General features: G+C 36.7%; 1 protein-coding gene across 1 annotated transcript; it reads left to right on the top strand.

Annotated features, from left to right (window-relative positions):
• The first annotated feature begins 4,130 nt into the window (after nt 1–4,130).
• Nucleotides 4,131–6,406, top strand: LOC112052572 (uncharacterized). Its single transcript, XM_024091704.2, has 2 exons — nt 4,131–4,482; nt 5,511–6,406. Exons 1-2 carry the CDS (start codon nt 4,146–4,148, stop codon nt 6,053–6,055), a joined length of 882 nt encoding a protein of 293 aa, XP_023947472.1. The 5' UTR covers nt 4,131–4,145; the 3' UTR covers nt 6,056–6,406.
• The last annotated feature ends 10,150 nt before the right edge of the window (nt 6,407–16,556 follow it).

Here is a 16,556-nt window from a genome sequence, read left to right on the forward strand (position 1 = left end):
ATAGTTCCACTAAGTACCTACATAAATACATACATAAGATATTGATTAAGCAATAACTCTTCGCAAAGTATAGAGTATATAGCCACAAACAGCTCACGGACATAGACATAAGAAGGCAATAGAAACGGCATGGTTTACTCCAAATATGTACCTATGTAGAATCCAGCACTATCAACGGAATTCTTGACTGTATACCCCCGATATTGTTAACAATACACGGTGTGAGATATTCACACATTTATTTTATACAACGGCAGACACTCAATCTGTTATTGGATGAAGCAATGTAGTTAAAGTTAAAATAATTTACCAGGATTCTTTAATAGGAAGACATTTCTTCTTAGAAGTTCACAGTAGCAGCCTTAATTTGAGAAGTTGGTAGTGTGTGTCCCGTGCCGTGGAATGCTTGTTAAAGCGGTACGGAGTTCAAACTTCCAACCCACATTGCAGCAGCGTGGTGGGTATAAGCTCTAAATTACTTCACCTATAAGAAGGGTTGACTCTGTAGTGAGCAATTCACATAGGCTGATAATAATGACAAGTCATCTGGACGGTGGTTCACGCGTACATGCCATGTCTATATCATACGAGTTCTATGGTCGCGACCTATTACCAGTACTTACTCGACCAAGGTACGGCCGAGTAAGTACAGGCTCGCACGCTCCGAGGGACATCGCATGATGTATTCCACATCACAGACAAAATAAACACCCAACCTATTGTAATTACTTTGACGTGAGGTACAGTCAGCAGCGTTTATATCAACTTATTTCAATTTATATTGAATAGTAGTAGAGCTTTTTGTGGCATAGTCGACGGCGTCCGTGGCGCAGTGGTGAGAGTGGACCATTGAGGTTTCCTTAATTGGTTCAGGTCTGGTTGGTGGGAGGCTTCGGCCGTGGCTAGTTACCACCCTACCGGCAAAGAAGTACCGCCAAGCGATTTAGCGTTCCGGTACGACGTCGTGTAGAAACCGAAAGGGGTGTAGATTTTCATTTTCCTCCTAACAAGTTAGCAAACAGCAATTTTGAAAATTGCTATTAAAAAGTATGAAGTATACAGAAATATAAAATAGGTGAATTTATCCTTCAAAGTCAAAAATTAAACTTCTTGCTAATAATAATGGTCATGAAAATCATTGTATAATGATTTTAAAGTTAAAGTTAAATCTATTTAACTTGAATGATTATAGATATAAAATGATTTTAGAGATTTATCTTCAACAGATCACGATGTTCTTACCAAGGCACTTTTAGACTTCCCAACTCTGGATTTATATTGATAAATTTCAGGAAATTCACATTAAAAATGCCTTACTTAATTACCGAATAAACACTCACGAAGATATAAAACCAATTTAACAAAATCCAATCTTTCAAAAACCCCTTTCCTGCGGACCGTACCCACAATATCCGGCCCTTTGAGCGCGGCGGGTTGAGTAAATATTATCTGTAATAATTTCCCGCAGATAATATTCGCCGGCTGTCAAAACACACACCATTCTAAGACCTACGCTTGTGTGCTAACATCCACTTTTACATGTTTTTTTTTTTCAGATTTCGCCAAGTCATATAAACTTACACAGCCAGAGATACGTAGGTACTCGTATATCGTAGCATTGTGTGTATCAATCCTGTTAGTATAATAAGCCCGAAAGTTTGTGTAGATGTGTGTTTGGATGTTGCTCTTTAACTACTGAAACTATTTCGCTGAAATTTGGAATGGATATAGATTTAATTCTGGATTAACACATAAACTACTTTTCATCCCGGCGCCCGCGGGATTTCTGAAAAACTGAATTCCACGCCGACGAAGTCGCGGGTGTTCGCTAGTGTTATAATAATTATCATTTAAAAATATAGAAAACGAGAGCCTGCAATGGCTAGACATACCTTAAGAAAGCTGAAAATTTAACACTGGGCCGTGTTGGGAATCAAATCAGGATTCAGAATTCATTCATTCAAAACCTCTCGGATCGATTTCTTCATACTGATGCTTGATAATGACTGAAAAAGAAGAAGACAATACTTACAAAGCCTCCACACTGTAAGTGCTACTGCTACGAACGACAATATACACAAAGCACCCGGTAGCCGTAACAGCATCCTACGGGCTATTCACTGTAACAGGAAGGTATCAGTACGTCGCTAACTAGTGAATGGTGGCGGGGAGCGGGGGGCAGGGAGCGGGTCTCTTGGCTCAGTAAATCACTGCAGATACTGAATGGAACACAATAGCGTCTCATTGTGCTCCCATTCTAGTGATTTACGCATCTCCTAGCTGTAATATCTGGTAGCTCTTCGTTCATACTAACATTATAACTGCGAAAGTAAGTATGTCTGTCTGTTAGTTATCTTTCATGACTGATCACTGAACTGATTTGGATGAAATTTGAGAATATAAATAGTGGAGAGAACATAGGTTACTTTTTATCCCGGAAAAATCCACGGTTCCCGCGGGATTTGTATAAAACAGAGTTTCAAGAGAATGAAGTCACGGGCGCCCATTTGTTTTCTAAATAAGTAAGTATAGTTTGATTATTTTTGGATACATGCACATATGGTACAGCAATAATGGAAAAATGGATAATTTATTTATTTATTTATTTGGTCCACCAGTGACTGTTGCAGCATTTACACAAATACAATCTAAAAAAAAACACAAACACAAGGCTCTGCACAATCAAATGAAGGTAGACACGGCATGCACATTTCCATAATATTAAAATAAATTGACGATTACATTAAATCAGTTTACATAAGAAAAAAAATACATTTTACAGTAACAAGAAAAGGAAACATTTTACAACTACTATTTGAATATACTATATAATACAAAAAATAAAATGAAATTGGTAAAAACAAAAAGAAAAATTAGTTTAGCAAATCTAGCAGAACTAACTTGCGATATGTCCTTGGTGAGTCTTTGTGGATATCTATAGACCGACTAAGTGCGTTATATAATTTACATAGCCTGGGCATAGTAGAATAGGCGCCAAAAACAGTTCTAGTGCGTTGCGGAACAAGTAAAGTAATAGCTTTGCGAGGGTATCTACTAGGTGCCATAAAGTTAAATTTGCTTAGAAGATTTGGTGCGTCTATCATACTAATTATTATTCAATAAATTAGCCCCCTCCTTTATTCTAGCCCTAGGGCTCCAAAGAGACAGATACTGCGCTGTCCAAAAACCTCCGGGTGACCGTGCTGCGGTACCGTTATGTTTCTCGAATAAAAATTGCTTCAATATTACATAACTTTTTGGTATAAGTCACGTAGAACGTATTTTTCTGCTTAAAATGAAAAGCATTTAAAAGTACGGGCGGAAATAATTATAATATTTTCTAAAGTTTTCACAAAACGTAAGTAGCATTCACAATTCCAGAGCAACGATTGTGCTAATGTATGCAAATTCCTAGACTTCTGTAGTCAGTTGGTATTATAATCTTACCTACACAATCGTTCATTCTAGAAAATGCATTTACTGAAAACAAAGAAATTAGGTAAATAGCCTGGGTATTCTTATTAAAGCTAGAGAGTACAATAGATTTTTAGAAATAAGGTATTCTTTGTGTTTTTATTAAATTACTTAATTTGCTTACATACTTAAGTAATAGGTATTAAGCTGATAAACTAAGCTAAATTTATGGTGTTAGGTACCTACTAAAATTCGGGGACCTCTCTGGCACGATTATGAGTAATTTAGCCCAGTTTAATTCTCAGCTCGGAAATTAAGGATTTTATTAATTATGCCGTCTGGCTGACTGTCGTATTTGCAATTCAATTAGAGAAAAAATATCGTATTGTCCAGTGATTTCACGTTCGGGTACGATGACAAAATTGTGTCTCTCTTGTCACGAAATATGTATCTACTAAGAGAGTATCGAAAGATGTTATCTAAGTATCATTTACTTAAAATTATTATTAAATCTGACTCAAAGTAAATAATAATTTGAGGGCTGACACATGTTTATTTAATTAGTACAAAAAAATGGTGTGAAATACAGACAGATAGCGCGTGGCAATGATACAGCGCCGCGTGTTGCGGTCGGCCATTCAGATAATCGTGAAACCGTACACAAGTGGTCTCGCGACTGCTCAGCGCCAGCACCAGCACCGTCTACTGGCTACGTAACCACTTCCGACACAATGGACGCGGCGGCGCGCGACGTTGCCAAACCGCTGCGCCGCTGCACGACTCGGGATACTCCGTGCGCATTGCGCGACGCCATCTTGTCTTGGCCTCGCGTCCACTCGCTCGACCGGTCGCCACATTTCGCAATCACACGAAAATCTTGCCAAATGGCGACAATTTTAGAGAACTTCGATACAGAAAGGTTTATTAAAGAAATAAAGAGCAGACCTGCGATATGGGACAAAAGTTGTGACGGATATTCGAACCGCGAACTGAAGAAACAAAGCTGGGCCGAGATTATGCGGATATTTGGTGGAGACGACATGTCGCCGACCAAGCGGAGATTTATGCGTAAGTTTACATCACTTACTCACCTTCTTGTTATTAAATATAGGTGGTACCTACTATTTAACTTTCATATTATTTTTGTATCGGTACTTATTTTATATTAAGCATAACTAGCGGACGCCCCCGATTTCGTCCGCGTGGAATTCTGTTTTTCACAAATCCCGCAAACCATGCATTTTTCGGGAATGGAAAGTAGCCTACATGTTAATCCAGGGTATTATCTATCTTTGTTTTAAATTTCAGCCAAATCGGTTCAGTTGTTGCAGCGTTAAAGAGTAACTAACATTTAAACAAACATCCATACAAACTTTCGCGTTTATAATATTAGTAGGGAACTAAAACATTTATTCGTTTGGTTGTACTTAGGAAAAACAAACGGATTGAAAAATTGGTTATTATGTGTTGGATAGACTATTTATGACACCACGCAACGACCAATAAGAGCATAGCATCAATGAAAAATGCCGCGAAAACTCTCAAGTACCTAACGGGAATTCCGGCTCTTAGCAGGATTGTGAGTAGCAGCGCTGCGAGCCTACATGTAAGCGGCCCGAACGTCCGTGTAGAAACTTCGCTTCAATAACTCGACGAAGGACAAAGTGAGCGACGTTCGTTAGTGGATAAATATAAACGTTCTCCCACAGAAATATTCAAAATCAACGTGAAGTATAAAATATAGCTGCTTATTATCCCAGTCAAATAAGGAAAATAAATAGTATACACTTGTACACCCTCATTATGGTTTTCTAAAAGTTTTCCCAATGTCAAATGTCACAAAAATCAGTTGAGCATGATTATCTCGAACTCTTTAGCTCATTTGCATTTAATTCATAAATTGTTGAGCATAATCATTGCTACTAAATATGTATCAATACAGCCAAACGTTTTTGAAATATAGAGCAAAGGGCCCGCAGCGCTCAGACTTACTCATCGTAATGTAAGGTCAACTATCTACATGTATACGTAACACTTTTTAAGGGGTCAAGTGTTATGAGTCTACTACTTCTACTAAAAATTAATTCAATTTGCAGAAATTACCTTGCAAATGAAATGGAAAGGCATTCGCAATTGCTTCAGCCGAGAACTAAGGAGACAACGCAAGTTGAAAGCCGGCATAGATCCCGGAGCAAGGAAATCAGAGTACACACACTTCAAACAAATGCAGTTCTTGCGTGACGTTATCAAGACTAGATCCAGAATCGCCGAAAATATAGTTATTGAACAACCGGCTAAGTCGAGTATTAAACAGGAAAACATTGATGATGCCGAATATGATTCTAGTAAATGCGAAGAAGACGATGACGATGAAGAGTACAGTAAACTCGAAGAATTAACCGATGATTTTAGTAAACTGGAGGAAGTTGAAATGGAATTTGACAAAACGGATCCTTTGAATGAAGTTGAACGTCTCAGGACAAAGAGACCGAGATACGACTCTATGACAGACGATGACGATTTACTGTTCCTTCTTTCCATGTTGAAGACTTTGCGAAGGGTGCCTTTGAAAAATAAAATGGCTACCAGAATGAATCTCATGGCTGTGCTCAATGAAGCTACAAAGGACCTTGAAACTTAAGTAAAATATTTTTCAGAATTCCCTCAATTAGACTGGAATCAAATTTATTTTGTTTGTTAATTGCTGTGTTATTTTTAGTTTTCTTTGGTTAAGTCCACTATCATCTGGATTTAGTTTTAAAAAGCACACAATTTGAGTCAGTTGTGTGATTAAAGTTCTCGTGTTAGCAATGCGGGATATGTCGCGGGGCGCGGGGCGCGGGGCGGAGGAACAGACGGCACTCGGATCAAATATGCATCAGAACAAATGCATTGTGTGCTACGGACTTGCTCACTAATGTTGATTTACTGTTGCTTAAGGAAGTTAGAAAATCCTTTATTTACGGCAGCTTTTCTGCAATTGGTTACATTTTTACATTTAAAATAAACTTGATTTTTGATTCTGACCTTTTGTTTACGCAGCTTTCCCGCAAATTGTAATATTCACGTTATTTATATTATCACATTAAAAATAAAAGATCATTTTTGGACACTGAAAAGTAAAATTTTTATATCACCTACACCTATTTGCAGTATTTTCGACGTACCTAAAAGCTTCTTTATTTTATCCAAACATAAAATATGCTGAGGTTCTTCCTATTACTATTTTGCGTCTGAAATGTTTGCCTCTGATAGACATTCGGTTTCTTGTTTCATAAAAACATACATAGATATATTTACATCAAAGTTTTCCCACTGCACACGTTATTATTGCTTATTTTCCTCAAATGACACAATCATGTGTCTCCATTCGGTGCGTAGTATTGCCAGCAATAATCCTACGCGTTTGGCGCAAAGTCTCCGTTCTCTCTGTTCTCTCCTCTTCACATAAATAATGAGTGCGAGCGAGTGTCCTTTATTATTTCCGTGTTGCGCCTAATTGCGCTGGCCCCTATTAATCTGCGGACCGAGCGGTGCCCCAAGTTGTGATTTTGAGCGGATGCAAGCATTTTTCGTTTCCTATGCATAGCCCATAAACTAGAAATTGCTAGTGTTTAGTAGCAAAGTTGTTTTACTATTTATTTGATTTTTTTAAGAACAGCTATTTTAAAATAAATACTTGTTATGAAAACTGTAAAGTAGCTGGGTCAATGATATCTCTCTTGTATATATGTTTTCTGTGATTATAGTAAATTAAATAACTTTATTCAATAAATTTTGTCGTTTTGTTAGTTGAATATTATGATTATTATAATCGTTGATCTAATAAAATATTTAAACGGAACATAAGTAAAGTCGCCAATTTAAAATTATTATGATAATTCGAAACGCACTTAAAGTCTGAATTAAAGAGCTAAAATTAAACACAAAATCAAAATTCGTAATCGTTTGTAGGCTAGTTTCAAGCACTTTTGAGAGTCTACAAAAAACTAAGCCAGGGTTTTATTTTGTGTTACATATTAATAAAATTAGACATTTAAAAAAAAGTATGTCAACAAAGTGATTAAGTATTAAGTTTAAAACACTACAATTTTACAGTAAAAGTTCAATTTCATATAGTAATGCATATTTCCGCTTATAACTTAACACGTATCATTAGCCGCGACCTTACACGGCACAATACATTATAAACTAATTACTAGCACAACCACTGACCGATTACTGGACTGCGTACACTAATTATATACATATTCCTACTTTTATACATTCTCAAAGCGCTTTACTGCGGTCTCACATGATGGTGAGTGACGATGCTGAAACTGAAAAAGTTCACGTCAGTTTTATATGCTAGAATTTACTGCTCCAATCAATGATAATTTGTACTAAAGATAGGGCACTAGCGCATCAGAAGTCAGTCGGACAATATTGTGCATAATTGTCTTAGTATATTAAGAAAACATCAATCGGCCCAGCCGGGGATCGAACCCAGGACCTCCGTCTTGTAAATCCACCGCGCATACCACTACGCCACGGAGGCCGTCAAAAATAGTTCTATAGTTCGTAGTAGACGTCATATCTATTACCTGTTTAATGAGATTCATATGGTTGTAGGATATAGTCTCGTTGCAGAAATTCATTACACAACAACTAGAAACGGGCGACGCCCACGACTAGCCGTGACGCGAGCACAATGCGTGTTTGTATGTCACGCGTCAGATTGTTCGCTTGAGCATGGAAAGTTGCCCTGGGGCTAGTTAGATTATTACTTTATGAGCTATATTTTGTTTAGTGAAGCATTTAACGTTAATGTGAAGAATATGTTAACAATAATACTAAATATTGTGATCATTATCAGGCCCTCTACTGAGCAAGGCTTCTCTCCTTACTTATAGAGTGGATATGGAGCTTATATTCACCACGCTTCTCCAACTTCAGTTTTTTAGACCTAACTGTTGATTATAAAGATTTGTAATTTTCTTTAAATAACTTTTAAAGTTAACGTTTTTATAAAAAAAAATGATAAAGGAAAAAAATATTGTATTTGGATTTTTTTTCATTTACCTTATGTTATGGTTACATATTATATAATACATCGCTTTAATATCTATGTACTTGTATGATTCTAGAAAAAATATAAATGTATAGAATTACTCCATAGATTTTGATATACTTCCGTGTTGGAAACAAATCTAGATAAACTATTATCATCATAAGTATTAAAGGAGTCTGTGGCTCATTTCATACTTATGGCGGCCATACTGGTCGCGGGCCACGGTCAGCAGATTGTAACGTTGTCGCGCGAATTCTCCAAACTTTGTCGCGCCGTATTCAAATATTTGACACAGTCTCGTTGTTGTCGCTAGAGACACTCGTTGATGACGGCTATTTCCTGTTAGGGCGCCCACACACGCACACACTACGGACAGTTTCAAATTGTAAAAAGAATAATCAAATTTAAAATAAATATTTAATAATATTTTAAGACAATATTTTCTCATTTTTCCTAAATAACTAAAACTGGTAATAAGAGTCAGCGCGCAATCGATTAAAAATCAAGCTACATAAATTAAAATGGATGAGACATGAGGCTATCCGGGCATACTTAGCTATTACACTTAGTGAATAGTGGTTATAAAAAATTAAAATTTTTATAAAAAAAAGTCAAACTTTAGCTCGCTTGTAGGCAATCTTCAGCGTAGTAGGTACTCCTACGATGCTATGACTCCTGAAGATAAGTATGAACTCAGCTCTTACGAGTAGTAAGTTTATTTGTCAGAAAGCCTCATTGTCAAAATCTCCCGTGGAGATTGTCATTACGCAAAATGTGAAACATAAATAATCTTTTTGCCTAAAAAAGTTTTCGTGTAAGAGCAGCTTATGAGTAACGATGTGAAAATTTTGAATCAAAACTTTATAACTATGATATTGTGATATGAAATTACATAGTTTGAAGCATGTGCCGACTGACGGGATTCAGCGATCTGTTTTGTACTCATCTCTATAACTTGTTTATTTGTTTTAATGGTTAACTTTCGTTTTCGTATTTGGTTTTCATTTTTTATGTCGAATAATTATCGATATTGGACTAAGGTCTGAAACGTATTGTTTCTCAAAGACAATGAAGATAAATAAAAAGCAATAACAGTGAACAAACATAGACGTCACGATTAGGTATATAAAAATCATACGAGTAGGGTTTTTAAGTCAAGATTCGTACTCTTGTGGTTTCTCTACGCCCATAATCCCTTTTGCCAGTCACAAGCTAAATGTCTACATGCAATGAGCACGTCAATAGTCCAAAGGTGGTGAGGGATGGAGATCAAACTCTACTCCTTAATTTCTAATTGATTCCCTTAATTTGTAAACTTAAAACTCTATCTGTAACGGTAACGGTTTTAAATGTGCCTATAAAATTATGAAACTGTTGGGTAACCCTGACAGTTACTAAACATGTCAAACCACAGTACTGTAGCATCTCTAGACGAGTTAATAAGAGCATCCGAAGCTCGGAGCATCTCCATACCGACACTCTATAAATCAGCAGTCCGCCCTCAGTGGCCCACGCGGTGTCCCACACTCACTCACGACCTGAATTCGGTTGTTATTTTAAACAACGTACAGTTTATAATCCTTTAACGTTAGGAAAGTCAACTTGGAGAAGTGGTCTTGAAAAACCAACTTACATTTTCTTCTTACCAACGTTTAACCCTGGAATTTGGACTCGTATTGTCTAAAAGATAAGGGAGGTTCTAGTTTGGTGTTTCGGTTTGTGGGGTGAAGGCGTATGTTTGTCTGTGTATGAGTGAAATAGTCAGTGTAGCAAGTGAAGTGCAGTGTAAATTTGCGCTGGTCGTTGTGTGGCGCGCTTATGGTGGTGCTCCATATAGCCTTTGTGATTTATGCCATCACTTGTCACTCTGTATCCCTGTGGGTATTCTCTCGTAACTTATACAAATAATAGAACATTGAAATGTAACAACTTTATGATGTACAACCAACAGTCTAATTAACAACACTGCTAAGTATACATGTAATTTTTTAATTATTTTAACATGAAAGTTTATTTGAAAACTATGTACCCTAATTTTATTTTCTGTAATCTTCAAAACTATATACATATATGTTAACCAAAAACAGCTAAACTGAAATTCTTCGAAATCCGCTTTTTCTTTTTTTTTCATAGTACTCAAATAGGTTTTCGGTTGCCTACAACCCTGCCTGATGGAAAGCAATGATAATGGATGATGGTCTAAGATAAAATGCGATTGCCTCAAAAACGCTTGTTCACTATTGCCTTGAATGTACTTAAATTGTAGGTAGAAAATACGGAATACTCGTGCACTGAAGAAACAAATCAGTTCACACCGCCATAAACAATTTATATTCACTCACAAATTACACTAACTGCAAAGCTATGAAATATGCATTCGTAATGAACTTTGAACACTAAGCTGTCTCTAATTTTCTAGACATTAAACGGCAATAGAGCGAAGTACTAGCGGCAACATGGCGGCCGATCGCCTCCAAACAATAAACTTGTGTTAGTCGAAGCTCAATACTAATGCTAATAAACGGTTAACTGTAATATCTACTGGTTAAACTGTATGGTGCACGGTATAAGCGGCAGCGATTATTGAGTTTTTATCGTAATTTCATGAAATGTAGATTTATTTATTTTTTCAACCCCAGACCTTTCAAGCATATTATTAAACTAAGAAAAAGGTCTGTTTTGAGCAAACAACCTTTTGAGATCATGCTATTATGTATTTATTATGTATACTGCATTTATATCCTGTATTTTTTTTTTCAGGAAAATATTTTTCTTTCTTCAGCAGTGTCCTTTATAATGATTACATCATGCTAAACATTATAATGGACACACATTTTACAAACTAAAAAGCATTGTTAGTATAAATAAATAAATTGGTAATGATCGATTTTTAAAATAATAAAAAATGTTTACCGGAACATCTTTTAAAGAGTAGACGCCTGCATCTGTGCCCTGAGGCACAGGTAAGCCTCACGTGCCAGTAATTTCACCCTTCACAACGAAGCAGTGTTGCTTCTTGACTACACTAATAAGCTTAGCGGTAGTACTTCTCCAGACGAGTGTCCACACAACATACAGTCCACACCACTCCGCTGTTAACTCATGGCTTGGGCCGACTTGGCACCAGCTCCAACGATCACATTACGGCGCCATAAACCCTGTTAACAGCTGGTATTGCGTGTAAACGCCGGTTCGATTCCCGGCCGAGCGCTGACACCCGGCTTTATTGACCTGTAACACTGCAAGCATAATTGTAACTAAGATAAACTTTACTATGCTTAACGTAACTATTAAACTTTAATAAACGAACTATAAATAACATAGTCAAAATGAAGTTTTTCAACCTGAATTTGTTTTTAAAGAGTTTTAAAGCTGAATGTATGTCCTTTCATGATCCTTCCTAAGGTATTTTAGTATCCCTCGTAAGTAATATATTATAAAGTATTATGTTCGGATAGCTATAGAGTTCGTACTATGGCAGCCTCGAAGGAAGGTGTATAAAGTTTATGCAAGATATAGAGCGTATTTTTTTACACAGCATATTAAAATCATAATATCAGCATGAAATCACAAACCAACGCCGACTTACTGTTTCACTGTCAATGAGGTACTCGTGAGAGGATGAATTGACATCTCATGTGTTGAAAATCATCCGTCCGTCAAACCGTAGGTTGTAGAGCATTCTCATCCAGTAATAATTTAATTAAAGCGACGCTTGCTTACCAATTCAATTTATTTTGGATGATGGGTAGAATAAGCCATATTGTCACGAATACCTAGCTCTATCTCTGTAACAGTTGTGTAAGTAGGGAAATGCTCGTGAAGTCAGCAACAAGTATCGATTGTTCAGCTATCATCGCTCGCGGAGGGCTGCAGCCACTAGCTAGCGTCACTAGCGTGCCGTAACGTCATGAAACCCTATAACCCTTCATTACGGTTATTACATTCTTAGCGTGGGGGCCGGGACCGCTCTTCTATTTCAAAATATGGGTCTTGTTGGCTCTAATTTGATAGTTTGCCCTTTTTGCTATCCAATATGGTGAAGTTGAAGTGTTTAATCAGCCGTTGAGTGCTATATTGCAACACGATGTATGCCTTTGAAATAATGAAAATTAAATGAGTATTTTTTGCATTAGATATTCATTAAATTTTTCCCTCTGCCACTCAGTTACGTTTACTCGCCTCAAGCGGTGCACACATTCTTACAATTTAGTTTAGTTCAGATATACTCGTATATTTTAACTTTGATAAGTATAAATAAGCCCTTATATTTCTCGTCGTTCTGTCAACTGTTTATATCAACTTCTTATCATAAAATAAATAAATAAATCATTATTTAATTAATATTCTTGTTTACATAGACATACGAGTAGTTCTCTTTCATTTAAATTAGGTGAAGGGAAAAAGTAGAATCCACGCGATACAAATCTCAAAAACATAATAATGTTACTCGTAATAGTAGGTAAATGAGGTAAAGTTTGTCGCATGGTGGGGGGTAATTTCTGGATATAGTATACCGATTTATTAGAAAGCCACGTTATTTGCGAGTGCCATATATCACGGGAAAGTAAACTAGGCGGGTGAAATTGCGTAATTTATAAAATGAAAATCTTATTAAGTTCGTGTCGTGTATAGCGTTTACCTATACAACAATATATAAATTAATTTTCTTCTCGAAGGTTGTAATGTTATGTGATTGTGAAATCCCTCGAGAATGAATACAACAACTAAGTTTAGGGTCGTAAAAACCATTTTAGCGTTATGAGTTGCTTGTTACAAAAACTGCTCGAGTCCCGGACGGCTCGTCTGTGCCCGCTCGTCCCGACGGCTCGTAACATCGTCCCGGAGATTTTGTAAAGTCGCTGATTCCACCGTCCCGGGAGATTGCGCACAAGTTCATGTACGGAGCCGGAGGTAGTAAATTATGAAAATGTAAAATGTAAGGAAAGATACTAACGAGCGCAGACATCAGACTGACGTTCGGCTGACGAGTCGCATTTGTTATGCAGATCGGAGACGTTGCTACTGTAGGAAGCGTTCACCATCAACACACATTTAACGTTTCGTTTACTCTGAAGTTTCTTATAGTTTACGAAACTGGCGAAAGAACCATCTGATGTTAAGTAACCGTCGCCTAGAAAGCAACATTTAGCAAGGCATGCAAGGAACACGACCAGCATATCACTCAGATCGTGTCATCCATGTAATTTCTTCAGTTCACAGCGACGCTGTTTGCTAATACTTATAGTAGTAAGTAGCTCTGTCACAAATAACTTTAGGGATACAAAACCATTACATATAGCGTACACTGCCTCATACGAAGCGGTTCATATCCATTTTTCACATGAATGCGCTTACAATTTCTTATAAAAGGATAAATATTATTATATATAATATTTTGACGGGCGCGTGGCGCAGTGGGTAGTGACCCTGCTTTCTGCATCCACGGCCGTGGGTTCGATTCCCACAACTGGAAAATATTTGTGTGATAAGCATGGGTGTTTTCCAGTGTCTGTGTGTATTTATACATTATATAAGTATTTATATGTAGTATATAATTGTATATTAATATTATAATATCAACTATCTTAGCACCCATAACACAAGCTACTCTGTATGCTTACTTTGGGGCTAGATAGTGATGTGTATTGTTTAAGTATATTTATATTTATTTATTTATTTTTTTAAATATGTTTTAAATCTGAGACAATGGCAGTAAAACAGACCCATCGGTTTAAAGTATATTTGAAAAAATACGAATTCCTTAGAAAAAGAAAAACGCAATTTAAATATTTGAAAACAAATAGTCACTCATCGCTAAATATGAATAACCGCTTGACGTACATATATAAAATTTCGGATGGAGGTAGTTTATAGTTTGTAGACGTCTACTAAAAACGTATTTTGCGACAGGGTCCCATTATGAAAGAAAGTCGAACGAAGTTGCGGGTGTCTGCTAATTATTTATGTATTTACTTCTGATACCAACTCTTATGATCAGTCTGTACTCGGATGAAGAATGAGACTGTTCACTGAGAGTCGCCAATTCAATGCTAGGTGTGAATAACTCCTAACAGCCCAACAGGTGGGAATCTGGGCCACCGCAGCATCCGCGCGTGTCCGCTGTCAGTATGTCAGGCGTTTGATTAAAGTTTCATTTCTTCTACACCGTTACTCGTAAATAATATGCGGACCTTATTTGGTTACTCGTAAATATGGAGATATCATTTCAAGTTGAGACTGGTAGATTTATACAGATAACATTAATTGATTTTTTAATGATAGTCAAGGGGAACATTGTAAAATGTAATCTTGGCACTAGAAAAAGGCTTTAAATAGAAAAAATCCTGGTTTAATCCGTATTAGACTGCTGAAGTTTTAGCACGAATTTTTGTCTTTAATAAGGCGAAATGTTTTTAAAAAATTAATAGTTAATATTCCGTATATTCTATTAAAAAAGTATATAAATTTTCTTGACATCAAATCGACATGTTGAAATTATGATAAAAACATCATGTTTGTATTGGATAATGAAAGTTAATTATAATTGTAAATCTTACTAAATGAGGTTAATAAAGACACGAAAATTCTAACTCCATTTATCATCACAGAATCTAATCACTTAGATAATTGGTAACAACAATGTGTTGTTGTGAGTGTAACAATTTCATAACAATAGTGTATATAATGTCTTGTCTATTGTCTGCGCTGCAAGATGGGAACGGCAGCAATGCTCGGGGGATAACAGGGATTATGCTGCCCGCTGCCGCCCGGCGCCGCAACGGGCAGCACTAATGCTGCTGCGGCCGGTGCGCGCTAACTGCTGACTGCCGACGTAGACCCCATCTCCTGTTCCATACTCCATGGCGTATATTGACTTTTTCCTTGTAAGTGCATACGAGTCATTTTCTTCAACGCTAAGTGGCTTTCTGCAAGATTGCGAATGTGTAATACATTTTTATAACAGTAACTATTTTCCTGGATATGACTATATGAATAAATGGCAGCGATTGAATCTTAGATCTTTTAGAATATAGTCCATTTAACTGTTGAACAGTTGAGGCATTAATTTAGGTATCTACTTGTTTCCGTCCCTGTTAGCTGAAATAAAGCCGGTACTAGTCGGTGTAGCTTTCTAATGGTGAAAGAATTTTAAAATCGGCTTAATAGTTTTTGAGTTAAATCGTAACGAAGAAACCAAACATCATGTTTTACCTTGTTACAAGATTAGTTACGACATGAAAGATTTTTTACTCCAACCTCCATTTTCGACTGCACAAAAATGTAACCTCTTCTGTTTGCCTTCTTTTATTGAAAGAAAAGTAGCCATGCTTTAATCTTTTGTAGTTTTTAAAGGCAAAAAAAGAAGAAAAGTTATATCTAAAAATTTAATTATTGTCACAGCGTATAATAAAGAAAACTGCAATTCAAAGTCTGACAAAGCTTCACGTTTCGATCTTCTGATGTGTGGAAATCATTTAAAGAAAATACAATTGCATTAGTACTGTGAACACGATTACAAAGCAACATTGACCCGTGCCATTGCCCCGGTCTCCTCGATATGTTGGCGATTAATTCAAGCACATAATTCGAGCTAAACAAAGGTTAAGCCACATTTAAGGAGAGGTATTAAATATAGTAAATGCGCGCGACCGCGCCCCACACCCATTCCCAGTTGATTATGCATCTGTTGTGATTTGTAACTGCATTGTATTGCGTTTGCGAGACAGTCATATTTCGCGACTCGCTGATTGTGATACTGCTTGGGTGAAAGTTTCAAACGATTGTATATTTACGCTAACAGAATAATCCTACGAATATACATTTAAAGCCAAGTAAGTTAATAGCCTGCCTTGTTGAGCGTTGGAAATAATAGTAAATGATAATACGGATACATAATAGGGGGTTTTAAGTATAGGGATAACCGCAAAAATCCAACTGAGCGACACAGTGTCACATTTATGGAAAATCCTCCACGTAGGCTTCACTCTACTACCGAAGCGTTCTCAGTAGATGTTGACTTTACAATATTTCAGAAGATTTTTTTCGCATCTCTACGTACTACGTTGTCGCTAAAATCGTCGAAATTCCC

The sequence above is a fragment of the Bicyclus anynana genome, chromosome 10 (genome assembly GCF_947172395.1).
Source record: "Bicyclus anynana chromosome 10, ilBicAnyn1.1, whole genome shotgun sequence".
NCBI classification, from domain to species: domain Eukaryota; kingdom Metazoa; phylum Arthropoda; class Insecta; order Lepidoptera; family Nymphalidae; genus Bicyclus; species Bicyclus anynana.

Bases quoted from the DNA above. Each gene is read 5' to 3' on its own strand.
- LOC112052572 (XM_024091704.2), top strand. From the start codon at position 4,146: ATGGACGCGGCGGCGCGCGACGTTGCCAAACCGCTGCGCCGCTGCACG. The intron at 4,483-5,510 runs GTAAGTTTACAT...TTCAATTTGCAG, and splicing joins GACCAAGCGGAGATTTATGC to AAATTACCTTGCAAATGAAA.